Source organism: Echinops telfairi, unplaced genomic scaffold (genome assembly GCF_000313985.2).
Source record: "Echinops telfairi isolate 266 unplaced genomic scaffold, ASM31398v2 ScPeMD7_7467;HRSCAF=8505_1, whole genome shotgun sequence".
In the NCBI taxonomy this organism is placed as follows: Eukaryota; Metazoa; Chordata; class Mammalia; order Afrosoricida; family Tenrecidae; genus Echinops; species Echinops telfairi.
Genome location: NW_022111368.1, coordinates 23643534 through 23669455, shown reverse-complemented (window position 1 = coordinate 23669455; position 25922 = coordinate 23643534). Strand labels below are relative to the sequence as shown.

At 43.5% G+C, this 25922-nt stretch overlaps 2 protein-coding genes across 2 annotated transcripts in view; both read right to left on the bottom strand.

The window, feature by feature from the left end:
- Positions 1-25922, bottom strand: part of CREG2 (cellular repressor of E1A stimulated genes 2) — a 52805-nt gene that overhangs the window by 12701 nt on the left and 14182 nt on the right. The gene's annotated exons all lie outside the window — the stretch shown is intronic.
- Positions 4038-6705, bottom strand: LOC101662124 (HIV Tat-specific factor 1 homolog). The gene is made up of 2 exons (XM_013005071.3): positions 6579-6705; positions 4038-6310 (listed from the first exon to the last, which is right to left on the bottom strand). Exon 2 carries the CDS (start codon positions 6279-6281, stop codon positions 4749-4751), a length of 1533 nt encoding a protein of 510 aa, XP_012860525.3. The 5' UTR covers positions 6282-6310; positions 6579-6705; the 3' UTR covers positions 4038-4748.

Here is a 25922-nt window from a genome sequence, read left to right as displayed (position 1 = left end):
AAAAAAAAAAGACTGTCTACACCCATGATTTTCTGAAATTTCTCATTCCAAATCAGAACACAAACTCACCACCCTTGAGTCAATTCTGACTCATGGCAAACATAGATGGCAGTGCAGAACTGCCTCTGTCGGTTCCCGAGACTAACTTTTAACAGGAGTGGAAAGCCTTCTCTCTCTGAGCAGCTGGTGAATTTAAACTGCTGACCTTGAGATTAGCAGCCCAACACATTAACCTACTATTACCATCAGGATTCTCAGAAACGTCTCACTGGATTATTTTAACAACAGCCCTATTGTTACGGGTACGTCACTGGTTATCTGAAACCTGAAGACTCATGTCATTTGGTTCTGGGGAATTTTTATCTTAGAAAATTTTCTTAGTTTGCTTTCTCTGAAATGAATTTTATTTGGACTACTGGACCTCTTTGCCGTGCTAACCCAAAGGTCAACAATTCAAAACCACCTGCTCAGTAGGAGAAAGATGAGGCTTTATCTTCTGGTAAAGAGTTACCAGTCTTGGAAAACCACAGGAACAGTTCAGCTACAGGGTCACTGTGAGTCAGAATTGACTTGAAGGCAGTGAGTTTCGTCTGGCCTGGACCTCTCAGGTAATTTAATTTTTTGTTTTACTATTTGTCTCATATCTTTTCTCTGTATTTGTCTTTTTATCCTACTTCCTGGAGTTTACCTCAAATCTACTGTTTTTTTCCCTCAGTTCTTTAGTTAAGTTTTAAATTTCTGCCAAAATATTTTAACCAGTTGCACTTGAGTCAATTTCATCTCCTGGCAACCAATAGTGTGTCAACTTGACAGCACATAAAACCCACTTTTCTGGTAAGCTAATCAATACACTTCTTTAATGAAGTCTATCTGAACTTACCTTTCTGTTTCTTGTGACTGAAAGATTCCTTACTGAATAGAACTTCACGTTTCTGGAACTCTGTGTGCCTCCTCTTAGAAATGATCACGTGGCCCAGACATTCTCTTGTAATGTTGAATGGCAATAATAGCTCATGAATGCTCAGGACAGGCAGTAATGTTACCATGGGATGTGATAAATCAAGAGCATGGTTCCTATGTGAATGGTAGCTAAGCAACCTGAACCCACTCACTGCCATCAAGTTGATTCTGACTTACAGCAACTCTGCACAGGATTTCTGAGGCTGTACATTTTTATGCGAGCACATAGCCTCACTTCTCCCCCAGTGGTTGGTGGGTTTGACCCCCTAGCCTTGCAGTTAGCAGGCCCACACGTTACCTACAATGTCACCAGGGCTCCTCAGCAGCAAAACAAAGATAGTCTGTATTATTCTTTTTGTTGTTGTTATTGTACACAAAGCAAAAACATCCATCAAGCCAAGTGTCTAAATGCACAGTTCAGTGACATTAATTACATTCTTTGAACTGGGCAACTATTCTTATCCTCTTCTGCATTGTTTCTCCCATTAACATAAACTCATTGCCCACTAAGGTTCTTATCTACTTTCCATTTACTGTTGTCAATTTGATCGCTTACAGATATAAAAAATAAAACAATGTTCAAGGCAGGTATTCTTTCCTAATTCAGTTGAGTTATTGCCTAGTTTTAAGAATACTTAAGGGGTATTTTTGTTTGTGGTTTAAAAATTATTTTAGAGCAAGTTTTGGAGGTTCACCCAGTCTTCATGGCTTGTCAAAGTGTGGGGTCCACAGACATGTGAAATTCTGTTCTGTACTTTCTCCCTGTTGATCAGGAGTCTTCTATAGAATCTTTGAACCAAATGTTCAATATTGATAGCTGGGCACCATCCAGTTCAGCTGGTCTCACCATAAAGGAGGCTGATGTTAATGGAGGCAACAGTCACATATACTATTTTCCCTTCCCATTTGAGACTTTCCTCTGTTGCTCCAGGTAAATAAAGAACAATTACGACTTGAGTAGCTGCTTGCAATCTTGTAAGGCTCCAAGGCATATGCAACTAAAGAGGTAACACAGGCCAATTAAGTGGGATGTTTTGTGAAAGCTGACCCTAAAACCTCCAAACCAAGGAACCAAGTCTCACGAGTGTGCAGTGTCTCCAAAAGTTTGCCTTAACCAATTCAATTTTATAGGTATACAACTTATTGACAGCAATTGTATTTATTGGCTGTGCAACTGCAATTTGGTTTTCCAAACTCCCTACTCCAAAAGCAATTACCCCCACTTCTACATTTCCCCTCACTCCTGGTCCCCAAAGATAATTCCACTATCTTTTAATGAATGTTGGTCTCTAAGCATGCTTCTTCTCTCTTTATATGTCATACAATAGTTATACTTTCGTGATAGGCTTATTTTACTCAGCAATGTCAAGTTCCATCCACATTGCAGCATGCAATCATGGCTTTATTTGTATTACTGGCTGAGCAGTGCTTCACTGTCTGTACTAATCTTGCTTACCCATTCACCTACCAATGGGTGTTTAGGTTGATTTCGACTTCAGGGTGCTGTGAATCATGCTGCAGTGAACACCGTTATATAGACTATCCTTGGGTTTCGAAGATCTTGTGTACAAGGGATAGTTACAAATCAACCCCTGTAAAGACTATGTTATTAAAACTTTGAGGTTTTTACAATGGTTCATAACAAATTAGTGCTGCTTTGTGATGTACATAAAATGATTACTGTATTATGTAATAAAACATAATAAAGATATTTTAGTATACCTAGTAATATTTTTATGCATAGAAAAGTGTATTACATAATAAAGGGGCTTCAAAAATTCAAGGGAAAAGACCATTATCTTCGAATTCCGTTTTTTCTAAGTTCTTGAAGCCCCTCATCTACTGACATTTGATTGATATTAGAAACAAACTACACCCAACTGTTCTTTCATACAAAACTAAACGGCAGATTAGGAGTGGAATTTTGTAATCCAGGGACTGCCTATCCATGTATTTTGCTTGAGTTTGCTTTCAAGTCTTTTTAGAACAGAACTAAAGAGTGGAATCCTAGGCCATGTTAGTTCTAGTTTTTTTGAGGAATTGCAATATTATTGTCCACAAAGGCTTTACCATTTAGCATTCTGACCAGCGATGGGCAAGAGTTCCTATTTTCCCACATCTCCACCATTTGTTATTTATTTTTTAAATTCACTGCTACCTAATGGGAGTGAAATTGTACAAAAGAAAGTAAAACCAAACTCACTACTGTGGGGTCAATTCTGACTCATAGCAACTCTATAGGGTTTTGAGGCTGTAAATCTTTACAGGAGCATAAAGTCTGTATCTTTCTTCCATGAAGCTGCTGGGAGGGTCTTTTTGATTAGCAGCCCAACACCTAATCCATGAAGCTACCAGTTTCCTTGTGGAAAACGGACTAGAGTAAAATGAAATTTGTGATCAACCTTGTGGTTGTGGTTTACAACTCTCTGATGGCCAAAGGCCCATCTTCTCATGTTTGGTGGCCATTTCAATGTCCTCTTTGGTAAAATGTCTAGGTCCTTTGCAGTTTATAGTTGGGTTTTTATTGTTAGTTATATACCATGTATCCTGGTGTATAAGCTGAGTTTTCCAGCACATTTTTAATACAGTTTTTGTGGTAAAATTAGGTGCCTCGACTGATATTTGGGTCAGCTTATACTCAAGTGTATAGGCTATATAAATATACCCCCCCCCCAAGTTTTATATGCTATACAAAAGTAGAATATCCCTATGAAACCTTTTGTAAATCAAGGTGTAAAGCAAAGAAGTACCATGAGAAAATATTTTGAGTGTACCCAGACCCAAGAAATAACATACCCAGTAACACATAAAACCAAAATTAACACTCACGTCGTGTTCACAACAAGAGTTCAAAGCTATGATGGATGCATACTGAGATGCTGCATGATTCTTGGGGAAGGAAGTCAGCAACACCGTTCCTGCAGCTCCGGGCACTGCTTTTTTAACAGCTCACTACAAAACAAACTCTCAACACTAGGTTCCCTTTTTGTAAAAGCAAAAATCCTCTCCGAATTTTTGGTTAGGGAAAACAGGTACTAATATAGGTTTTTTATAAAAGCAAAATGGCATAAAGATAATTTGCTTTTTAATCATCTTTTTATTTTTAAATATCACAAACTTGAGCCAGAGTCATCAGTTTAAAAATGTTATTCATGCATTTGACAAACCTGACAAAATGACAAGTATCCAGTTTACTTGCATTGTGAATGTGAACTTTTATATGAACAACCAATTAACACATATGTAAGATGATTAAGTCAGGTAACAATGGAGACATCAACGCATTACTCTGATGGCATCCTACTACTACGCACACGTCATACTTCTAACAATTAACTTGGAGCAGAGGAAAATGTAAGGCTAAAGTATCTCCTGAAAATGCAAGTGGAAGGGATTAAATATTATCAACATCTACTTAGGAAAGGAGTCCTTCTTCCCCAAGATTCTCAAAACAACTTCGTCCCCCTCTCATTAGACTCAACAACTCGTCAACTGTATCTTCATCTTCCTTTCACCTGAACTTTAAAACCACCTTTCCCTTGCAGCCTTTTAGCTGCATTTCAAGCCCCATTTTATCTGCACTTTTCATCCTTTTTAATCTGACGCATCATCAAATACCCTTCCCTATGTTACCGTCTTCAAGTGACCGACACCTTCCTCACCAAACACCCTGTCAGAGCCAGCATCTTTAAATCTGGATTTTGCAGTCTTAGTCTCTTTTTCAAGATTCCTCTTTTCCAGTTTTTTAGAGCAGTCTTCTTCAGATTCCTGGAGCTGTTTTCAGACTCCTAGTGGGGGCCATCCTCAGCTTCGGAATCCCCATCAGGGTCATCGGCTGCCTTCGACTCCTTTTCAAGGCCATTCTCCTCACAGTGGGTTTTCAGTTTCTTCTTCTCTGGCTCGGATTTGGGGCCACTCTCTTCAGATTCTTTACTGGCTCGGACTTCCTCAGATGCCCTTTCATGGAAGTCTTCCTCCGACCCTCTTTTGAGGCTGCCTTCATTAGCATTTCTTTCAGAAGCTTCTTCAGCTTCTCCCCCACCTCCTGGTGTTTCAAACTTTTTGTCCTCTGTGGGTGTTTCAGATGTCATTTCAGCTGTGCCAGGGTGCCCTGACAAATGTCTTATTCCAGAAGGCCCTGCTCCTTCTGAAGCACTGGTAAGATTGGAATTTGGGAGGCCTCTCTTGCCTGCAGGCTCATTGAGGAAAGCCTCCCATCCTTTCAGCCTTTCCTCCCTTTCTCTTGTGGTCTCCTCCACCTGATAATCTGTCGTCCCATCCCAGGTTTCGGCAGTGATTTTCCGGCCACCAAACCACCTTCCATTAAAGGTCTGAATGCAATTATCAGCTTCCTCTGGATCCTTAAAGGACACAGAGGCCACACCATCTGGATGTCTATCAAAGAGAATGACTTTCTTAATTTGGCCAAACTTTGAACACTCTACTCTAAGGTCTTCTCTGATTTCATTTAATACCAGTGGATCATCTTCAAAATCTGTAGGATGAAACATATTTTTGATGATGACAACTTGCTCATGGCGCTTTCGGGTAGATCCAGCTTTCCTCTCGGGCCTCCAATCCAACTGCTTTTTCTGCAAGGACAGTTTCTTCTTGTAATCTCTGCACTTCTTCTTCTTTTTCGAGGCATCATATTCCCCCTTCAGCTGAAACTTTGCAGCCTCAACATGCAATTTGTAACCTCTAATTTCATCTTCATCCAAAAATTTCAATGCGAGCTCCACGGACTCTCTCTTCAGGTAACAGCACAGCCCATCTCCCTTAAGATTCCCTTGGTTATCTTTGTAAAGCTTGACCTTAAATTCTTCGGTTTGAATATCTCTCATAATAATACCAAACTTGGACATGAGCTGTGTAAATTCATCCAATGTAATGTCTGGGGGCAAGCCAGACACGTAGACATTGGTATTTCGATCTTCTTCAACGTGAAACCATCCAGATTCAGCTTTTTTCTTCTCCCCCTTCATCTTGGGCTCAGTGGGCTCGGGTTTTTTTCTCTGCGGAGGCTCTCCTGCATTGCCAGCAGCGGCGTCTTGTTGTATGTTTGTGGTAGAGCTGGGCGCTCCATCATTAGCGAAGCCATAATTGGCCTGATAAGAGGCAATGAAATCTTCGGTGATCTTGGGGAACCATGCCTTCTTGTCTAGGTCCCACTCGTAAGGGGTGTCTGTCGGCTGCTGCCCCAGAGAACCTGCTTCTTTGCCAGGATCTTCCTGGGAGTAGCCTTCCTTGGGGTTTCCGTACAACTCTTGCATTCGCAACTGCTCATCGAATTCATCGTACCCTCTCACGGTGCCGCTCATGGTTCCGACCTAGTCCCGGGGCAGGGTCCCTACAAGTGAAGAAGGCGAGATAACTCTGGAGTGGAGTCGCAGGCAGGTCCCCGAAGCCAGCCCGCTCCCAGCCCCCATCACAGAGCCCCGGCCGCGCAGGCCCCCAGCCCTGCGAACCGGCCGCCCCAGCAGCTCCCGCGCGCCGCCCGCCCGCGCAGGCCCCGGTCCAGCCCGGTCCGGTCCGGCTGGCCGCTTGCCCCCGCGGGCCCCGCGCTCCGCTCGCTGGCGCAGGCCCCGCGCCCGCCCCCGGTCCCGCGCGCCGCCCACCTGCGACACTGCGGCCCCGACAGGCTCAGTCCAGGGCACCGACGCGACCCCGCGGGTCCGAAGCGGCTACAGCTCCCGTCGCAGCGTCAGGAAACGACTTCTGGACGCAGCGTTGCAGATGCGGACGCAGTCGCCATTGACGGCACGTCGCGACGTCGTGAATCGCGTCGCCACGCCCACAAAGGGCGCTTTCGTAAAGCGGGGTCCACTCGCAGCACTCGCGTCTTATTGGATCCCGATGTACGACTTCCGAAGGGAGCTTCCCGGTCTGCAACCGGTAGTGCAACAGAAGTTCTGAATTCCTGTAAGGCACTGTTTACCTATTGTGCCTTTGGCTTTCTGTGCTTTTGTTATTATTTTAAATAATCCATTATTAAAAGTTAGGCCTGATAAGGTTGTTCCTGCGTTTTCTAAGAGTTTTCTGGTTTTAGTTTGCACATTTGGTCTTTAATCCATTTTGAATTTATTTTTGTCTATATTGTTAGGCATGGATTCTGTTGTTTCATTTTTCTGCAGCTTTCCCAACACCGTTTATTGACTGCAGATGTGTGGGTTTTTTTCTGAATTTTCAACTCAATTCCAGTAACTGTTGTCTTGATTAGTGTAGCTATATAATCATATGTTTTACATTTTAGAAGTGTGAGTCTTCTACTGTGCTCATCTCTTTCAATGTTGCTTTAACTATTCGGAACCTCTTGCCATTCCATATAAATCTGAGGATTAAAAAAATGTATGTAAAGAAGGCTGTTGGAATTTTGATTCGGATTGCGTTGAATGTATAGATTGCTTTGGGTAATATTGTCAGTTTAACAATATTAAGTCTTCTATCAACATGGAACATTTTTCCATTTATTTAAGACTTCATTAATCATTTGAAGCAGTGTTTTATAATTTCCATTGTGGAAGCCCTTCACCTCCCTGACTAGATTTATTCCTAGGTATTTTATTCTCTTAGATGCTACAGCAAATGGAATCGTTTCCCTCTCTGGTTTCTTATTGCTGGCGTATAGAAGCCCAACTTATTTTTGTTTGTTGATTTTTCACCATGCAACTTTACTCAATTCTTCTACTAGCTTTACAAGTTCTTTTTCCATCTCTTTGGGATTTTCTGTGTATAGGATCATGTCATCTGCAAATAGAAATAATATTACCTCTTGTTTTCCAGTCTGGACAACTTTTCTTGCCTTTTTTTGGGGGGGTATTATTGTCCTATCCAGGCTTTCTAATAAAATATTGAATAGAAATTTGAGAATGGGCACCCTTGTCTTGTTCCCAGTTTCAAAGAGAAAACCATAGTCTTTCTCCTTAAGTATGGTAGCTGTTGGCTTTTCATATATGCTCTGAATAGAAGATAAATATTGAGACATTTATTCACATCTTGAGGGTTTTCATGAAAAAAAGTGTGCTAGATTTTTACCAGATGCCATTTCACATCCATAGAGTTGAGTATGTGGTTTTAATACGTCGGATGATTTTCTAATGTGAACACATCCCTGCATGTCTGGAATGAATCACTCAGGGTCGTGATTTATTACTCTTTTAATATTACTATTTGATTCTGTTTACTAGTATTGTGTTGAGGACTTTTGCATGGATATTCATAAAGGATATCGGCCTGTAGTTTTCTTGGGGTGTCTTGGCTTTTGTTATCAGGGTAATGTTTGCTTCATAGAATGAAGATAGCCTATATTTTAAAAGTATTCACAAAATTATACATTTTCTTGAGATAAGATTATATAGGCTATCTATTTGAAGGCCGTTCACTCTCGGTCTCTTGGGTTTTCAAATGCCTTTTGAGTAGAGGCACTAACTAACTGCCTTTGTTGTGACCATTTTTTCAGGTTTATCCAACATATGGGCTATAGGATAGCTCAATATAGTGTCACTCTCTGGAACAAAGGGTAGGTGCTGTATCCAAAACACAAAACCACACTGCCATCCAGCCAATTCTGACTCATAGTGACCCTATAGAATAGGGTAGAACTGGCCTGTGAGTCTTCATGGCAATAGAAAGCCTCATCTTTTCCCCTTGGATCTGGGTGGTGGTTTTGAACTACTGACCTTTCAGTTAGCAGCCGAAACGTAACCACTATGCCTCCAGAGCTCTCAGGTGTTGTATGGGCACTGGAGATTCAGTGGCAGCATTTTCACCTTCCATGGGGAAACCCTTGTTTGATTCCTGGATAGTGGATCTCAACAAAGTCAGCACCCCACTGTCCATGAAGCCTTGCATGTTGCAAACAGATTTCAATGGAGTTTCCAGACTAATAAAGACGAGGAAGAAAGACCCAGTGATCTAATTCAGAATATCAGTCACGGAAACAATATGGCGCACAGTGATCCAATCTGTAACTCACTGTAGCATTTAATTTTATATTGCACGGAGTCGCCATCATTTGAGGGCTAACTCGATGGCAGCTACCAAGAACAAATGAAGCTAATGCCTCTCTCTGAGGTTAAAGAAAAGCAAGCTTTCTCTTTATTATAAAGACTAGTTCTTCAAGCTCTGGGAGCCTCTCCTATAATGCAACTGTGTGCGTGTGTGTGTGTGTGTGTGTGTGTGTGTGTGTGTGTTTGTGTGTCTGTCTCCCCTGGCCTTCTGTGTTTCACTCAGTTGGAGTTTGGCCTCAAGAAGCCACTGTCATTAGAGGCTGATGAGAAACCCTGGCTGTTTTATGCACGCACTGCAGGAAAGAGGGATGCTAGGGGCTGAAGGTCTCTGGCCACACTGACCCCATCTATCAAGTCAGTGGTCACTTTTGGGCATCAATCCCCTTTTGTTATGGATTGAATTGTATTTTCCAAGTTTAGGCGTTGTGATTACTATCACCTATACTTGTGGATAGGAGCTCTGGTGGCTCAGTGGTTAAGCGCTCCAGCGGCCACAAAAAGGCAACAGTATAAACTCACAGCGACAATCCCGGTGAAAGAGCTAGAGCTCTGCTGCCCTAAAGATTACACCCTTCATTTCTCTCCTATAGGGTCACTGGGTGGCTACGGGTTTGGGGCTTGTTGTTAGGTGCCATCAAGTCCATTCTAACTCATAGTGACCCTATGCCCAACAGGATGACATGCTGCCAGGTCCCGCGCCATCCTCACAATTGTTCTCATGCTGGAAGCCCATGTTGCAGCCACTGTGTCAATCTATCTCCTTGAAGGTCTTTTTTTGCTGCCCCTCACTTTACCAACCACGGTGTCCTTCTCCAGAGACCAGCGTCTCTGAAGCAGAGATGGGGGAAGATAGGTGCCGAGTCACACGAAGATCTGAAGGAAAAGAAGCTGAAAGAGAAGTTCCTTCCTCCAGAGTGGACAGAGAGAAGATCTTCCCTTGCAGCCAGCATCCTGAGTTTGGATGGATGGCTTTGCGGTTGGGGAAGGGTTAGACTGTTAATCCCAAAGTCAGCAGTATAAACCCACCAGCTGCTCCTGGGGAGGAAGATAGGAAACTTTACTATAAAGATTTACAGCCTGGAAAGCCCTAGGAGGGTTACAGTGGGTTTGGATAACTGAGAAAATAAATTCCTGTTTGTCAAATCCATTCACTTGTGTTGTTTCTATGATAACAACATGAGACACTAGACAAAGAAAACCTTTCAACTTCCCCTAGGGCCATGCCACCTGTACCAGCCAGGAGAGACAGCTCATGCATGACCCAAGGGGACTACAGTTAGACGTGTAGAACCAGCCAAGCCAGCCTACTCATTTATAGGTGGGTGCCTGGGACCACAGAGGGGAAATTTCTGCTTGAGGACATGCGGCAGAGCGGCACCAGACCGCTTTCTCTGTCCTGGGCTGCCCTCTCTATAGCACCACGACTGACTTGCACCCATTTTTGAACCTATCACCTCTGCTGAGTGAAAGGCTTGTACATCTGGCCAGGGAACATCTTTCTAATCTTTTAACTAATTTTTTTCTATAACAGATCCTAATACGGTTCGAGATAGTGTAATGCAGGGAAGATAGGGCACAAAAGACTAGAAGGGTTTGTTATTAGATCCAGGGGAGGGTTTCCGTCCCCACAGGCACGGACCCACATGGCAATACTGTTTCAAGGCATAAAAAAAACAAAAAAATAAATCCCAAGCTGTGGAGTCGATTGTGACTCATATTGATCTCTAGGATTTTTGAGGCTGTAAATCTTTTTTTTTTTTAATCATTTTATTGGGGGCTCATATGACTTTTATCACACTTGTGTCAAGCACATTTGTACATTTGTTGCTATCATCATTCTCAAAACATTTTCTACTTGGGGCTGGAAATCTTTACAAGAGCAGAGAACCTCATCGTTCTCCCTTGGAGCAGCAGCGGGTCCGAACTGCTAAAGACCTTGTAGTTAGCGTTTCAAATGTAACCCACCAGGACTCAGAGCCTCTATGACACTGAGGTTCTGGATCAGACCCACCAGCCATTGCACTCTGTGCACAACAGTATATGCCGACCTGGGGAGCTAGAATGGAAATAACGAAACCATGGCTTTGCATGCAAATTGTTTCTATTTAAATGACAAAATTGTTGTCCAAAAAGCCAGCCTCCTTCCAGATCAGTAATTGTTCTTAATCTTTTTAATACTCACATTTTTATGAGCTACAATTTCCTAAGAGCTGCACAAAGGCTATACATTTTCTCACAAATATACATGCAACTTTTTCAACCACTTCACGTCCTGTTGATTAGTATATTTGAGGAACCCCTGGGGCATAATGGGTTACGACGAGTTGGACTGCTAACCACAAAGTTGGCAGCTCTAAACCACTAGCCACTGCTCTGGAGAAAGATGAGGCTTTCACTCTGGTAAAGCGTTACAGTCTCAGAAACCTGCAGGGCCAGTTCCACCCTGTCCTGTAGGGACGCTCTCAGTTGACATCGATTCCATAGCAGTGAGTTTAGTTTTTTGGTTTGGGTCATATTTTTAGGTATTTTTGCTCAGAGGTAAAGAAAGATTTTAGAGATTACATGTTAGGCTACTAACTGCAAAGTTAACAGTTCAAAGCTACTGGTTGCTCTGCAGGAGAAAGACAAGGCTTTCTACTCCCATAAAGAGTTACAGTCTCGGAAACCACAGGAGGCAGTCTGCCTTGTCCTGTAGGGGCACTAGGACTTGGAATCAACTCAATGGCAGTGAGTTTGGTTCTTGGGAGTTTTCAGACTATAGCATAAAGGTTTTTAATGGCTGAGGGCACTGGGAATTGTTTTTTTCTGAAAAGAGGGCAGTGGATCAGATAAGCCTGGGAACCTATGCTCTGAAAGAAGTAAGATGAGAACAGACCAAGGTTTCTCAATCTCAGCTCTACTGACATTTAGAACCAGGTAAAACTTTGATTATGGTTTGGTTTGTGATCTGCAAGGTCTGCAGTTTGAAACCACCAGCCACTTCGAGGGAGAAAGACTCCTATAAACACTTACAGTCTCAGAAACCACAGGGGCAGTTCTACCCTGCCCTATAGGGTCACTCTGAGTCGGCATCAATTCTATGGCAATAAGAATACTTAAAAAAATTATTAATATTTTGTTTTAGGTGAAAATATGCACAGTAAAAACCTATTCCCATTCAAGAGTTTCTGCACATAATATGGTTCCTCACTTTTCAAAGAACTGTGGGCACCATCAGCCACTGAGAGACTGGAGACTGGAGATCATGAGGTCTGGTCTGAAATAAAGGGGTGAGTGTGAAACTGAGGCTGGGGAAGGACCCTCACTGGGGAAATTAAGCAGGATGTTCTAGCAGAGTTGAGAAATGCATGTGAGGGTTTTGTTCATGGGTTTAAATGAAAGTGTTGGCCCACCCTGTGGATTGTGCCAGTGGTGCTGAACTTTCTTTGTGCAGAGACAGAAGAGGGGAAGCAGAGCTTCACGGGGCTGGGGTGTGGCCAAAGGGACTCCTGAGGGGAGAGGGGCACTTGTTTTCCAGGTAATTTGTGAGCTAGATCATGGAACCCAACCTGGACAGAGAGGAAAGTGGAGCCAGGAGGTGCTGGAGCAGTGGAGCCAGGTGGTGGGATGGGGATGGGGGTTAAAGACTTGGGGGTTCCATGTGATCCCAGCATGTGGCAGAGGGATTATACAACAAGTGACCCAGAAAGATCAGGGGTAGGATGCTTAGAACTGAGATTCTGGATCTGATAGGGTTATGGGAGTAAGTGGCGAAGGCCATGGAGGAGAACACGCGGAGAAGCTAGGGAGTAGGATGGACCATCCACAGGATGCTGGAGGGAAGAATAAGAGGGGGTTACAGTAGGAAGGGAAACTGGGAAGTGTCTGTTCTTTTCCTGGCCAGCTGCTTTTAGACATCGTGCTTTGTCATTATCCCCTTAGACTCGACTTTAAGGCCCTAGCAGTGCAGTCTCGCAGAAGGCATGCCAAGGAGAGCAAGCACAGTATGGCTGCCATCTTCTCCCCATCCTTCCAGAAAACTGTTGAAGAAGACGTCTTTTTCTTTCAGAGCATTCCTGTATAATGTGTTGTATTGTCTTGGTTATTTTTTTGTCCTCATTTCTTGGTAGTGCTTTCCTAGTATGGCTTTGGCTGATCTTGACAATTGTTTATGTCTCCCAGCAGGATTGACAGACAGCATCAATCAAAGCTTTCAACCTGTTCAACCCCTATAGCCCCTCCACTGCTCCCAGAAACCCACCTCTTTCGAGGGGCTTGAGAATGGACAAGGAACCAAAAACATCCTACAGCTATGTCTGGTTAAATTCCAACCACAGAACTCCTGATTATGCAAACAATTACTTATCTATCTACAGCCTTACATTCTCTGTGAACTGAGGTGTAAGAGGAAAACCAAATATAAATGTACCAGCTGTATCATCGCACCATTCACATTACCCACAAGAACATCACACAGAGCCTCTATCAACGGCTTCTGTGAAAGTCACATGCAGACAGCGGACTGATTCATTACCTTGGTCAGCCAACACAAGCTGTGTCAAGTCCACTCTGACTCCGGGAACCCCCTGTGGGCTCCATAGGGTTTCCATAGTTGGTTTTTTCTAGAAGGAGGATCACCAGATCCTCTGCATGGACTTGAACTGCCAAATTTCAGGAAGCAATGAGCATATAAACTGTTTGCACCTCCCAAGGGCTGTCACTTTTTAAGAGTGACATCCTTCCCAACCAACCTCTATTCTAGTCTCGGGGCACAGGAACCCTGTTTTAATCACTCTGCTCCTGAATCACTATCAAATTACAGAGGGAGTTATTTCTGTTTGCCGGCAGACCCTCCTGGAGTCTCGATTTTGAGAAGCTGAAATGATTTTGCTTGTTTTCAGGCTGTGGATGCCCTTGCTATTCTTCGTTTCAGTGGTCTAATCAGTGAACTCTGAATTGCACGGAATGATGCTTTCTTAACCCAGCATCTCTGACATGTGCATTTAGAGAAAGTACTCTCTTAAATTTCCTTACTCATCTTGGGACAGGCTTTTCTCTTAGACAAAACAAACCAGGTGCTGTCCAGGCAATGCTGGTGCATGGTGACCCACGTCTGTCTGGTGGGAACTGCATCCCAGGCGGGTTTCTCTGATGCAGTGTCAAATCTGGTGATTCCACATACCTTGAATGTCGCACCAAAAAACAAAACAGAAACCAAATCACTGCCATTGAGTCGATGGCTGACATGGTGACTCTATAGTACAGGGTAGGACTGCCCCTGCAGATTCCCGAGGCTGTAAGTCTTTATGAGTAGAAAGCCTCATCTTTCTCTCTCTGAGTGGCTAGTGGTTTCGAACCAGTGACATTACCATTAGCAGCCCAATGTGTAACCACTACACTACCAGGGCTCTTTACATAAGTTAGATTCACTTCTTGAGTAGGCAGTTAGGCAAACAGTCAGAGGTTCAAGTCCACTCAGAGTCACTTCAGAAAAAAGGCCTAGTGATTTTTCACTCGACAAATCAGCTGCTGAAAACACAGAGCCCCGTTCCAGTCTGCCACATATGGCATCCCCATGCGTCAGGACTGACTCCGTGATGACTGGTCTCCTGGCTGGGAGAGGAGCCAAAGTCCCCCACACAGTTGACTCCTCTTCAGCATGACGGTTCAACTCAAAACCCTTTATTTGGAGTTTTTATGTTTCTCTACCATTTAGATATGCTAAGGATATATGAAATTTATATTCATCAAAGGAATATTACGTGTGATTGAGACACTTGAATGTCTACATTTTAAAACATCTGTATTATAAATAAGCGTAATCACAACACCTCATAAATTTCACAGAGAAACATTAGCATACATTGGAATAAATTACTTTAACCTAATTTACTTACTGGAAAAAAGACAGGATTTTTATTCCCATGAAGAGTTACAGTCTGGGAAACCCACAGGGGCGGTTCTACCTGTTCTATAGGGTCACTGTGATTTGGAATCGACTCGATGGCTATAGGTGTGAGTTTTTGTTTGTAACTTACTTATTGCAGTTAGCCTAACTTACGCCCTGCCTTCCCTGCCCCCCACCTCAGTCTCCTGGGGATTTTTATGACTTTCTAAATTGTCCAGAGTGATACATGTTAGATGCAGATGTCCAGATAACTGAGGGTTCTCTCTCTCTCTTTTTAAATCAATTTATTATTAGGGGCTCATACAACTCTTATCACAACCCATACATACATCAATTGTATAAAGCACATTTGTACATTCATTGCCCTCATCATTCTCAAAACATTTGCTCTCCACTTAAGCCCCTGCCATCAGCTCTTTATTTTTCCCCTCCCTCCCCACTGCCCCTCCCTCTGGAACCCTTGATAATTTGTAAATTATTATTTTGTCATATCTTACAGTATCGGACGTCTCCCTTCACTCACTTTTCTGTTGTCCGTCCTCCAGGGAGGAGGTTATATATAGATCCTTGTAATCGGGTCCCCCTTTCTATCCCACCTTCCCTCCACCCTCCCGGCTTCACAACTCTCACCACTGGTCCTGAAGGGATCATCCGCCCTGGATTCCCTGTGTTTCCAGTTCCCATCTGTACCAGTGTACATGAAGGTTCTCTCTTATTTGCCCTCACCTGATTGTTATTAGCCAAAAAAGGCCAATTCTTGCTCTGTAGTCAACAGAGGCATCCTGGGATTATCCTAAAACCCAGGAATCTTGTGGGAAACTGAAAACCAGGAAGAGAGTGTATTCTGCTAAACTCTCAACATTTATACGTTACAGTCTGGGAGGCCAAGGCTCCCTTGCAGGAAACCTTCACATTCCTGAGTTGGAGGTGTGTCCCATTTACATTCTCCTAAGCAAAATTATTCCCCTTAATATCCCCCATAATAATAACAACAAATTTAAGGTGCTGTCTGCAACACATGGTCACTCACTATATTTTTGAGGGTCAACTGCTTGAAGGCTCTCTGCCTGAAGGTTGTCAGCCATCTAAGGCAAACAGACTCTGGTCTGTCCCACCCTAAGTAGGACCCACCCCCTTCTGATAAGGATAATGAAACATCTAAGGTTAAGTCAACAGAGCCGACTAAGGTTAGGCTGCCATCTTGACTCTAGAGCCCGCCCATCTTGTTACATACGTACCTTTCTGTCACATGTATGCCTCTAGTACAACCCCTTCCTATTGCTGTGCACCCCCAGCTCGTCCCCCTCCTGTTACACGTATGTCTATTGTACAGCCCCTTCCTTTTACATATGTACTTATCATGGCCTGCGTGCCCAAGATGATATAAGCTTGTGAGATTACTCTCTCTCTGCTTAGACCTAGTTCCTGAAGTCGTGACTGAGGAGGTGAGCCCTTGCATGCTCTGTCATGACTGGTGTCTCTTTACCTCTCAATTACACAACCACCCCTTAGACCCATTCAGTTATGGGGAGGCTGGTCCCCCACAGAAGCTTATTGTCCTGTTTGCTTGCTAGTAAGTAATGATTGCATTCAATGATTATCCTGAACTCTGACTTAATGTAAACTATCTGTACATGACTCCCTAGGTGTGAATTCCAAAGTAAAAAAAGTGTATCATCTCAATGCATTCTGACTTTAAATGAGACTCGGTCAAGACGGCCTGTATTGCTGTAGGACCCCCTGTTGAGTCCACCTTCTCGTGCAATGTATCTTTTTCTCTCTAACTTGGAGTTTGTGAATTTGGCTCTGTAGTTCTTGAGCATGAACCTTTATTAAGGGCAACACTACCGTGTTTATGCCTTGTGATAGATTTTGTGCCAACTTGACCAGGATTCTCTGTGGTTTGGCAGTAAGCTCCCCCCTGTAAAGTGCAGGTCACAGCCCGAGGATGTCTTCTTGTGGGTGTGGCCTATTTTGATATCTATAAAGGAGATGCCATGGAGAACTGGTTCATTCTTCCCACCTTCCCTGCTGGCATGGATCCTGTAGCTGGTCTGGTCCTGGGATGTGTGTCTGTAGCCAACAGTACTGCTCCCAGATCTTGGGAGCTATCTGTGGCCTGTCATAACATCTGGCCTACCAATCTGTCTGTGCCCCCACCATCCTCAGCTCTCCTGGCTCTCCAGCCCCAGGCAGCCAAGAGAGTCAAGAAAAGCCTCCAGTCTAATATTTACAATCAACCTGGACTTAACCTCTTTCACAACTGTGTAAGGCATTTTTCATGGTATACACTTCTCTTTCTGTAAACATACGGAAGTGTCACTGATTTTCCTTCTCTAGAAAACCCAGCCCAACACATTCAGCCTTACAATGCTTACATTTACAAATGTATTTACACGGCTCCGTCCATCCATGTGGAGGAGCCCAGGTGCTGCCAGCCATAAGGTCAGTAGTTCAAAACCACCAGCTGCTCCATGAGAGAAAGACCAGACTGTACTTCTGTAAAGAATTCCAGTCTGGGAATGCCACAGGAGCAGTTCTGCCCTGCCCTAGAAGTTCCCTATAAATTGAAATCGATTCGGTGGCTGAGTTAGTTTTTAGTATGGTGTCTGAGTTCCAACGAAGGTCCTGTTCCTGCTTCAGTAGTTCTGCCTGCAATAGTGAAGTATTGCTCTTCCACCAACCTTGAACTTGTGGCTGTTTCTCTGGGATCCCATGGCTATTGAAGTATTTGCATTCTTGTCAATCCTTGGACACCATGATCACCTTGCGCCTTTGTACTCCCTCAGCCAGATGAACCCTCTTTGTGTATAAATTATATTTGAATTGGGGTCTCCTTTCTCCCCTACAGCAGAAGGATGAGTCTGCCTGCCTCTGTAGAGATTTTTACCCTCCGAAATCCTACATAGGCTTTCCAGAAGTAGGAATCTACTCGAAGGCAGTGGGTTTGGTTCTGGGTTTTCTCATCTTCAGAACATTCCTGACACCACTCCCCGTTTTGCAAATCATATATTCATTAAACTTTAATAAATTTCTGTTAGTAGTTTCACGTGATATTTGCTCTACCAGTGGTGTTTGAGAGTGAATGGGCTGGGACAGGGAGAGTATGCCACTTGCATCAAACCTTCACTTTGTTACAAGCTCTCCTGAGAGTTGCACTTGGAGAGCTTGGACCATCACACTCAAGAATGCAACCTTGACTTCATCCCTGCACTGGGCCTCTGGTTGGCTAGAACCCGGAGCCCTGACCTCTTAGCAGTCATCTTTTTGAACAGTCCTGCCTGTTGGCCCGAGTCACCCTTCCTAAGTAAGGATGGGGTCAGGAACTTGACTCTGGGAGAATGAGTTTACTCGAGATGTTCCAGAAAGAAGGTGGCTGAAAATAGAATTGCCAGTGACATACGCTCCTTCGGTGGCTGTACCCATCACACACACTCTTTTCCCATCTTTACTGTAAAAGCACCCCCGCCCACCACCACCACTCTGGACTTCGGAAAGCAAAAAAACGAGAATTTGGTATAAGGAGAGGCTTCTGCTAAAGATGCAGGCCAGGCTCCTCCCTCGACTCCCCCTGCCACGTTTCCTGCTTATTCTGAGCCAACTTGCCAGCACTGAAGCAGGATGTCCTCAGGTCCCTGCCTCCTCTCCTTCCCTTTCCTCCGCCCTTCCTCTCACAGTATGTGCCTAGGAACCGCAGTCACTCCGGCTGACCCTCCAAATAGCCACAGAACAAGATTTTGAGGGACTCAAGCTTCAAGATCAGCAGAATCATGCTTCTGTAAATGTCAACCAATCAGAATGTTCTTCTGGTAAGTTCTTGGGCTCTCTGTATTTTGGCTCTGTGAAAATTTCCCATTACTGCTGCAATTTCTTACAAGGCGCTCCCTGATCCTAACAAGTTTTGTCCCTTCAATAAGCAGTTTAGTTTTAACAGAGGCTTCCGTTTGCTCTACAGGACTGCCCCCCAATTTGTAAATTGTTTTTTTTCCTTTTTAAAAAAAATCGTTTTATTAGGGGCTCATACAACTCTTATCACATCAATTGTGTAAAGCACATTTGTACATTCATTGCCCTCGTCATTCTCAGAACATTTGCTCTCCACTTAAGCCCCCGGCATCAGGTCCTTATTTTCCCCTCCCTTCCCGCTCCCCCCTCCCTCATGAACCTTGATAATTTATAAATTATTATTTTGTCATATCTTGCCCTGTCCGACATCTCCCTTCACCCACTTTTCTGTTGTCCGTCCCCCAGGGAGGAGGTTACATGTAGATCCTTGTACTCAGTTCCCCCTTTCCAACCCACTCTCCCTCTACCCTCCCAGTATTGCCACTCACACCCCTGGTCCTGAAGGGATCATCAGCCCTGGATTCCCTGTGTTTCCAGTTCCTATCTGTACCAGTGTACATCCTCTGGTCTAGCCAGACTTGCAAGGTAGAATTCGGATCATGATAGTGGGGGTGGGGTGGGGGGGAGGAAGCATTTAGGAACTAGAGGAAAGTTGTATTTTTCATTGTTGCTACATCGTACCCTGACTGGCTCGTCTCCTCCCCGAGACCCCTCTGCAAGGAGATCTCCAGTGGCCTGCTAATGGGCTTTGGGTCTCCACTCCACACTCCCCCCATCATTCACTATGGTAAGATTTTTTGTTCTGATGATGCCTTATACCTGACCCCTTCCAATTTGTAAATTGTATTGTCTCACAGTAAATCCCTCTACTTATATTTTAACAGAGTACGTGGTCTTCCTCTGACCAACGTGAGGAGACATGTGGGCAGTGTAATCTCTCCCATCCCAAAGCCGAAATTCCTTAGGGGATTTCACGCATGCTCCTTGTCACTATAATCCATTCCACTCATGTCTGTAGAGCTTAGATTCTGAGCACTAGGTTTGCTTTACACTGGGAGCCTGAAATCCACTTGGAGTCTCCACATAGATTCCGCCTCTACTGCGTTCTTTCTGTCTGGTCCCTGACACAGTGAAAAGCTGGGGCTCAGGGATCTGAGTTTGTAAGGAAACCAGGTGGCTTTTTCAGTTTCAAACTGCATCCTGAGCATGAATTGGTCACACTGCTTCCTACCAGCAGATTACAGTTGGTTCTTCTACCCTGCCCTCCACAAGAAAAATCAACGATTTCTGCACACATTCTTCAGGGATGGTGGTTACATTTTGTACAATGTGCCCTTTCTCAGTCAGTCCGATCTAGTTGTTCTGTTTTCAGAACTCTAGTTTCCCTGCCATCTTTTCTTTAGGGTAGGGGTTCACAAGGTGGGTGGTATTGCCCGCTTGGAGGGCATTGGAGCAATGGGGGCGGGGGCTGGAAAAACAGATACCTATACTTTATCCTGGAGTATGGGCTATAATATACAAGTTTTTCATTGCCAGGGTGCTGAGTTGTTGTTGTTTTTTCCTGAAAAAGGGGTGGTAGGCCAAATAAGTTTGGGAATACATGTTTAGAGCAATTATTGATTATTTTGTTTCTTATAGATAATTTTTTATAAGGAGCTTGTTACAGGTTATAATCTTTATTTTATGAGCCTTTAACAAAATAAAAACACCTCTGTGCATGTGTACTTCTGTATTTATCTCAGGGAAGTTACCGTATGTACTCGAGTATAAGCCAACCTGAATATCAGCCGAGGCACCTAATTTTACCACAAAACCGGCATAAAAATGTGCTGAAAAAGTAGGCTTATTCATGAGTATATATGGTACTTAATTATGTGCTTTTCTGATGGGGATGGCTCAGCCAATAAATGCAAAAGAATATTGACCAAAAATATACAATTAGGTCAATATTGAATCTCAGAAGATTTTCCTTCACTTCCAATGACAAAGCAAATATTAGTTAAAATGCATTTGAAAATACTTGCAAATCATATATCTGATAATAGTCTAGTACTCAAAATAGAAAGAACTCTTACAAACCAACAACAAAAAGACAACCTGATTTAAAAATGGGCAAAGAATCAAAGACAAATGGCCAAAAACCACATAAAAAGATGTACACCATTAATCGTTAAAGAAATGTAAATCAAACCAATAATGAGTCACGACTTCATACTCACTAGGATGACTGTAGGAAAAAAATATGGATGATAACAAGTGTTGGTATAGATACGGAGAATTTGAAGTGCTCAGAAATTGGTGGATTTGAATACAAAATGGTGCAATCACATTGGAAAACTCTAGCAGGTATTAAAAAAATTTAAACAAAATTAAACATAGAACCCAGCAATTCCAATTCCAGGTATACGAGGGGTTACCCCACTCAAAAAAAAAATCAGATTCCCCCCACAAAAAACTATGTATTTAATTTTCTTTTTACAAAACAACCTTATCACCTTCAAAGTACTCTCCATTACACTTAATGCATTTGTCAATCTGCGATTCCATTCTTAGAAACATTTTTCAAACTCATCTGTTTGGATGGCTGACAGCACCTCCCTTGTTTTTTTCTTCATCTCTTCTAAGTCCTCTAGTCACTCTCCTTCTGTGTCCCTCTTCATTCGTAGAAACAAAAAGAAGTCGCATAGAGCGAGGTCAGGTGAGTCAGGTGCATGGGGCAAGAGAGACATGCTATTTTTTGCCAAAACTGGTGCACTGAGATGGTTGCATGAGCAGGTGCATTGTCTTGGTGGCAAAACCAGTCCCCTGTCATCCACCAATCAGGCTCGTTTGGTACACTCTTACACAATCTTTTCAGCACCTCTAAATAGAAAGCGTGATTAACAGTCTGACCTAGTAGAACAAACTCCAAATGCACTATGAGTCAACATTTTTGTCCATTCTGGAAGTTGATGGACATCCAAAACGAGGTTTGTCATCAATTGACATTAAACCTTTTTTGAAACAAGAAAACCACTCGTACACTTGAGTTTTTCCCATAGCGCTGTTCTTGTAAGTTTTGTTCAACATCACAATAGTTTCTGCGGCATTTTTCTAAGCACAAAACAAAATTTCACAGCTGCACACTGTTCTCTTAAATCGGCCATCACAAAAAATGAGGTTTGAGTGACACTGCTTTCACCAAAAAAATTCACGGTGACCAGAGAGAATCTTCCCAGGCGATCCCACTGGGTGCACTAACTCAGAGCAAGTTGCTAGGTGCTTGCCTAGCAGGAAACATTCATACTCTGCAAGCTCCACCTAGTGGAGCTCTTTTCCGTTTGTTTGTTTGTTTTGTTGTGGTCTTTGGGGTATCCCCCTTGTATATGCAGGGAAAATGAAATATATCTACACATTTACATATGAATATTTATAGCAGCATTATTCCTAATAGCCACCAGAGTAATAATCCAAATGTTGATTCTTGAATGGGTACAAAGCTCCGTGGTTTAAACCCACCAGTCACCCCAAGGTCGAATGATGAGTCTGCCTAATCCAGTAATGCTGTAACAGTCTCTCAAACCTAAGGAGTATTTCTACCTGTCCTGAATTGGCTTGAGGGCAGTGGTTTTGTTTCACATCTATACAATGGAATATTTTTCAACCACAGAAAGGAATTAAATACTGACACATGCTAGGATGAACCTTGACATCATTATGCCAAGTGAAAGAAGCCAGACACAAAGGCTAGATGTTGTCCCATCCCACTTACATGAAATGCCAAGAAGGGGCAAATCTATGCAGACAGAAAGTAGGTTAGTGGTTACCAGGGGCTAAGAAGAGAGAGAAACCTGGAATATGCTAATGAGCTTGAAGATTTGGGGGGGGGGCAGGCAAATGAAAATGTTCTGGAATTAATAGTGGTGATGGTGACATAACTTTGTGAATGCATTAAAAACACTGAAGGATAGAATTTAAAAGGGTGAATTTTTTTTTCTTTTTTTAACATTTTATTAGGGGCTCACACAACTGTTATCCCAATCCATACACACATCAATTGTGTAAAGCGCATTTGTACATCGTTTCTCAAAACATTTTCTCTCCATTTAAACCCCCGACATTAGGTCCTCATTATTCCCCTCCCTCCCTGCTCCCGCCTCCCGCATGAGCCCTTAATAGTTTATAAATGGGTATTTTGTCATATCTTGCCCTGTCCGACGTCTCCCTTCATCCACTTTTCGGTTGTCTGTCCCCCAGAGAGGAGGTCACACACAGTTCCATGTAATCGGTTCCCTCTTTCCTACCCATTCTCCCTTTACCCTCCCTGTTTTGCCACTCACACCACTGGTCCTATAGGGCTCATCCGCCCTGGATTCCCTGTATTTTCAGTTCCTATCTGTACCAGTGTACCTCCTCTGGTCTAGCCAGTCTTGCAAGATAGAATTCGAGTCATGGTAGTGGGAGCGGGGAGGAAACCTTTAGGAACTAGAGGAAGATTGTATTTCTCATCATTGTTACATCGCACCCTAACTGGCTCATCTCCTCCCCGAAACCCCTCTGCAAGGGGATCTCCAGTGGCCTACTAATGGGCTTTGGATCTCCACTCCGCACTCCCCCCATCATTCACTATGGTAAGATTTTTTGTTCTGATGATGCCTTACACCTGATCCCTTCGACACCTCGTGGTTGCATAGGCTGGTGTGCTTCTTCCATGTGGGCTTTGTTGCTTCTGAGCTTGATGGCTGCTTGATAAAAGGGTGGATTTTATAGTATGAGAATGCTATCTTAATCAAAAGCCCATTAGGAGGCATTCAGGTTGAATTAAAAGCTCATTAGGAGGCACTCAGGTTGAATGGTAACACTCAAGGGTTTTGAGACTGCAACATAACGCACCGGTGTTATAGCGCCCGTTTTGGTGCCTCTTAGCACTACTTGGGCTGTGCACTCACCCTGCATTGCAGACAAGCTCCATTTCTTACTCACTTCTGTACTTTCTACCACACTGTGTTTGGCAAATAAATGGTCCTTCATGAAGCTCCTGAATAGAATAAATGGAATGAATAATCAAAGTGAGCTTTTGCATGCTCACTGTTGGGGGTTGTGTTAAGTGCTTTGTTACATACATATTCATCACCACAAAAGCACCCTCTTTCCCCAAAAGAGAAAGTAAAGGAAACTCAAGGCCAACTCAAAAAAGGAAAAGGAAAAGAAGAAATGGATGGTTGGGGGCAGTCCGTTTGAGGATGAGAAGAGAAGACCGGCAGGCGTCTGGAACGGTTCTTTATCTCTGTGGCACGAAGGCTAGACCAGGGTCCTCATCCCTGCCTGTGCACTGGAGTTCCCTCAGCATTATTATAAAAATACCGATGCCTGGGCTCCATCCCACATCTTCTGATTTCACTGGTGTTAAGTGCAACTTGGGTACAACTTGGGCAGTGGGGTGGCCAGGTGGGAGGACCTGTTAAAAGCAGCCATGGTTGATAATCACTGGTCTACATCTTATAATCTACCGTCTGAAGAATACAGGCAATTTGGCTCAGTAGCACTTTTAAAATGCTGGGAGGAACTGCTGCTGGCTGTGCAAAAACCAGTTAAAATTCTCTTTTTATCAGTATTTGCACAGATCCAACAATAAAGTAGTAAATGAGTTGTCAGACCAGCGACTAGGGAGAATCCCGGGATCTCTGTCATATCAATATCGGGTCCTGGGACTTGTTCATTTTCTTCCCATGGAAAATTGTTTAAAGGGCATTTGAAAATACTTGTAAATCATTCATCTGCTAATGGTCTAGTACTTAGAAAACAGAACTCAAAAAGACAAATAACCTGATTTAAAAGTGGGCAAAGAAATAAAAACTAAGAAGATACGTGGATGGCCAATAACCACATGGAAAGATGTACATGAAGCTTCCATAGTCACGAAGGAAATGCAGATCTCAGCCACACGGAGCGACTCCTTCACATGCACTAGAATAGCCGAACAGAAAAGAGGGACACTAAAGATGGGGGGAGGCTGTGGAGACTTGGGAACCCGCAGACACTGAAGAACTCTGCTGTCGGTCACGGTGAGTCCGATCGGTCTCCATGGCAAACAGCAGCAAGTGTTACCAAGCAAATGCAGTTCATCCCAAATGCCTGTGCGAACAGCGAGAAGTTCCAGAATTGAACATGAGAAATAATGGAAACCAAATCATTGGTTCTGGGCCCTCTAAATTACATTTAGGAATTCATTTTCCTTGGACTTTAAATCCCTAGTAAGGCATTTGGCTTTCTTGCATATCATAGTCTTGGATACACTATTGCCAGCCACCCAGTTGTTTCTGATTTATCCAAATTCCCAGTAACCTTTCCGCCTCTTCGATGGTCTGGGTTCTTTGTTTCGTGGTTGACGATTTCACACCTTTCGCTACCTTAGCCGCTGTCATCAATCACCTCTTTTTCTTTCCGCAAAAATGTTGTTAATGTCGACTTAGCCATCTTGTATTCAGCCATCCAATCAGACCAGCAGTGACCTGATTCAAATTTCACAATGCTTTCTTTTTTTTAACTCTATCCTAGTTCTCACAGTTTTCGTCTTAGCTTTGTAATGCTGGTATCACTACCTTTCTTTGGAGCCATGATTATGCTATTATACACAGAGTACAACCCCCCCACCCCCAAGAAAACCCAATGACAAACGTCTTGAGGCACTAACACAAGCACTACATGCTGTCTGAGCGAGAGTAGCACCAGCGCTTCTCAACCTTCCTGATGCTGGACCCTTTCAGACAGTTCCTCATGTTGTGGTGACCCCCAGCCATACAACTATTTTCGTTGCTACTTCATATCTGTAATTTTGCTACTGACCACCGAGGTATGACTGACTGTATGCCACCAAGAGCCTGGGCATTTCCAGTCTCTTTAATGCATGTGAAAGTGAGGCAGTGAATACAGAAGGCTGAAGAAGAATTGCTGGCTTAGCATGACAACGCTGGTGGAGAATATTGAGAGACTCTCTAGTGGCGCAGTGGGGTAGGCATGGGGCCGCTAACCACAAGGCCAATGGTTTGAAACCACCAGCCACACCACAGGATAAGAATGAAGCTTTCCAGCAAAGCCCACATGGAAGAAGCACACCAGCCTGTGTGATCACGAGGTGCCAAAGGGATCAGTTATCAGGCATCAAAGAACAAAAAATCATATCATTGTGTACTCACCTCCCTGATACGATCGCTGAAGACAAATGGGTGCATAAGCAAATG

Excerpts from the sequence above, each read along its gene's own strand:
- LOC101662124 (XM_013005071.3), bottom strand. The coding sequence starts at position 6,281 with ATGAGCGGCACCGTGAGAGGGTACGATGAATTCGATGAGCAGTTGCGA.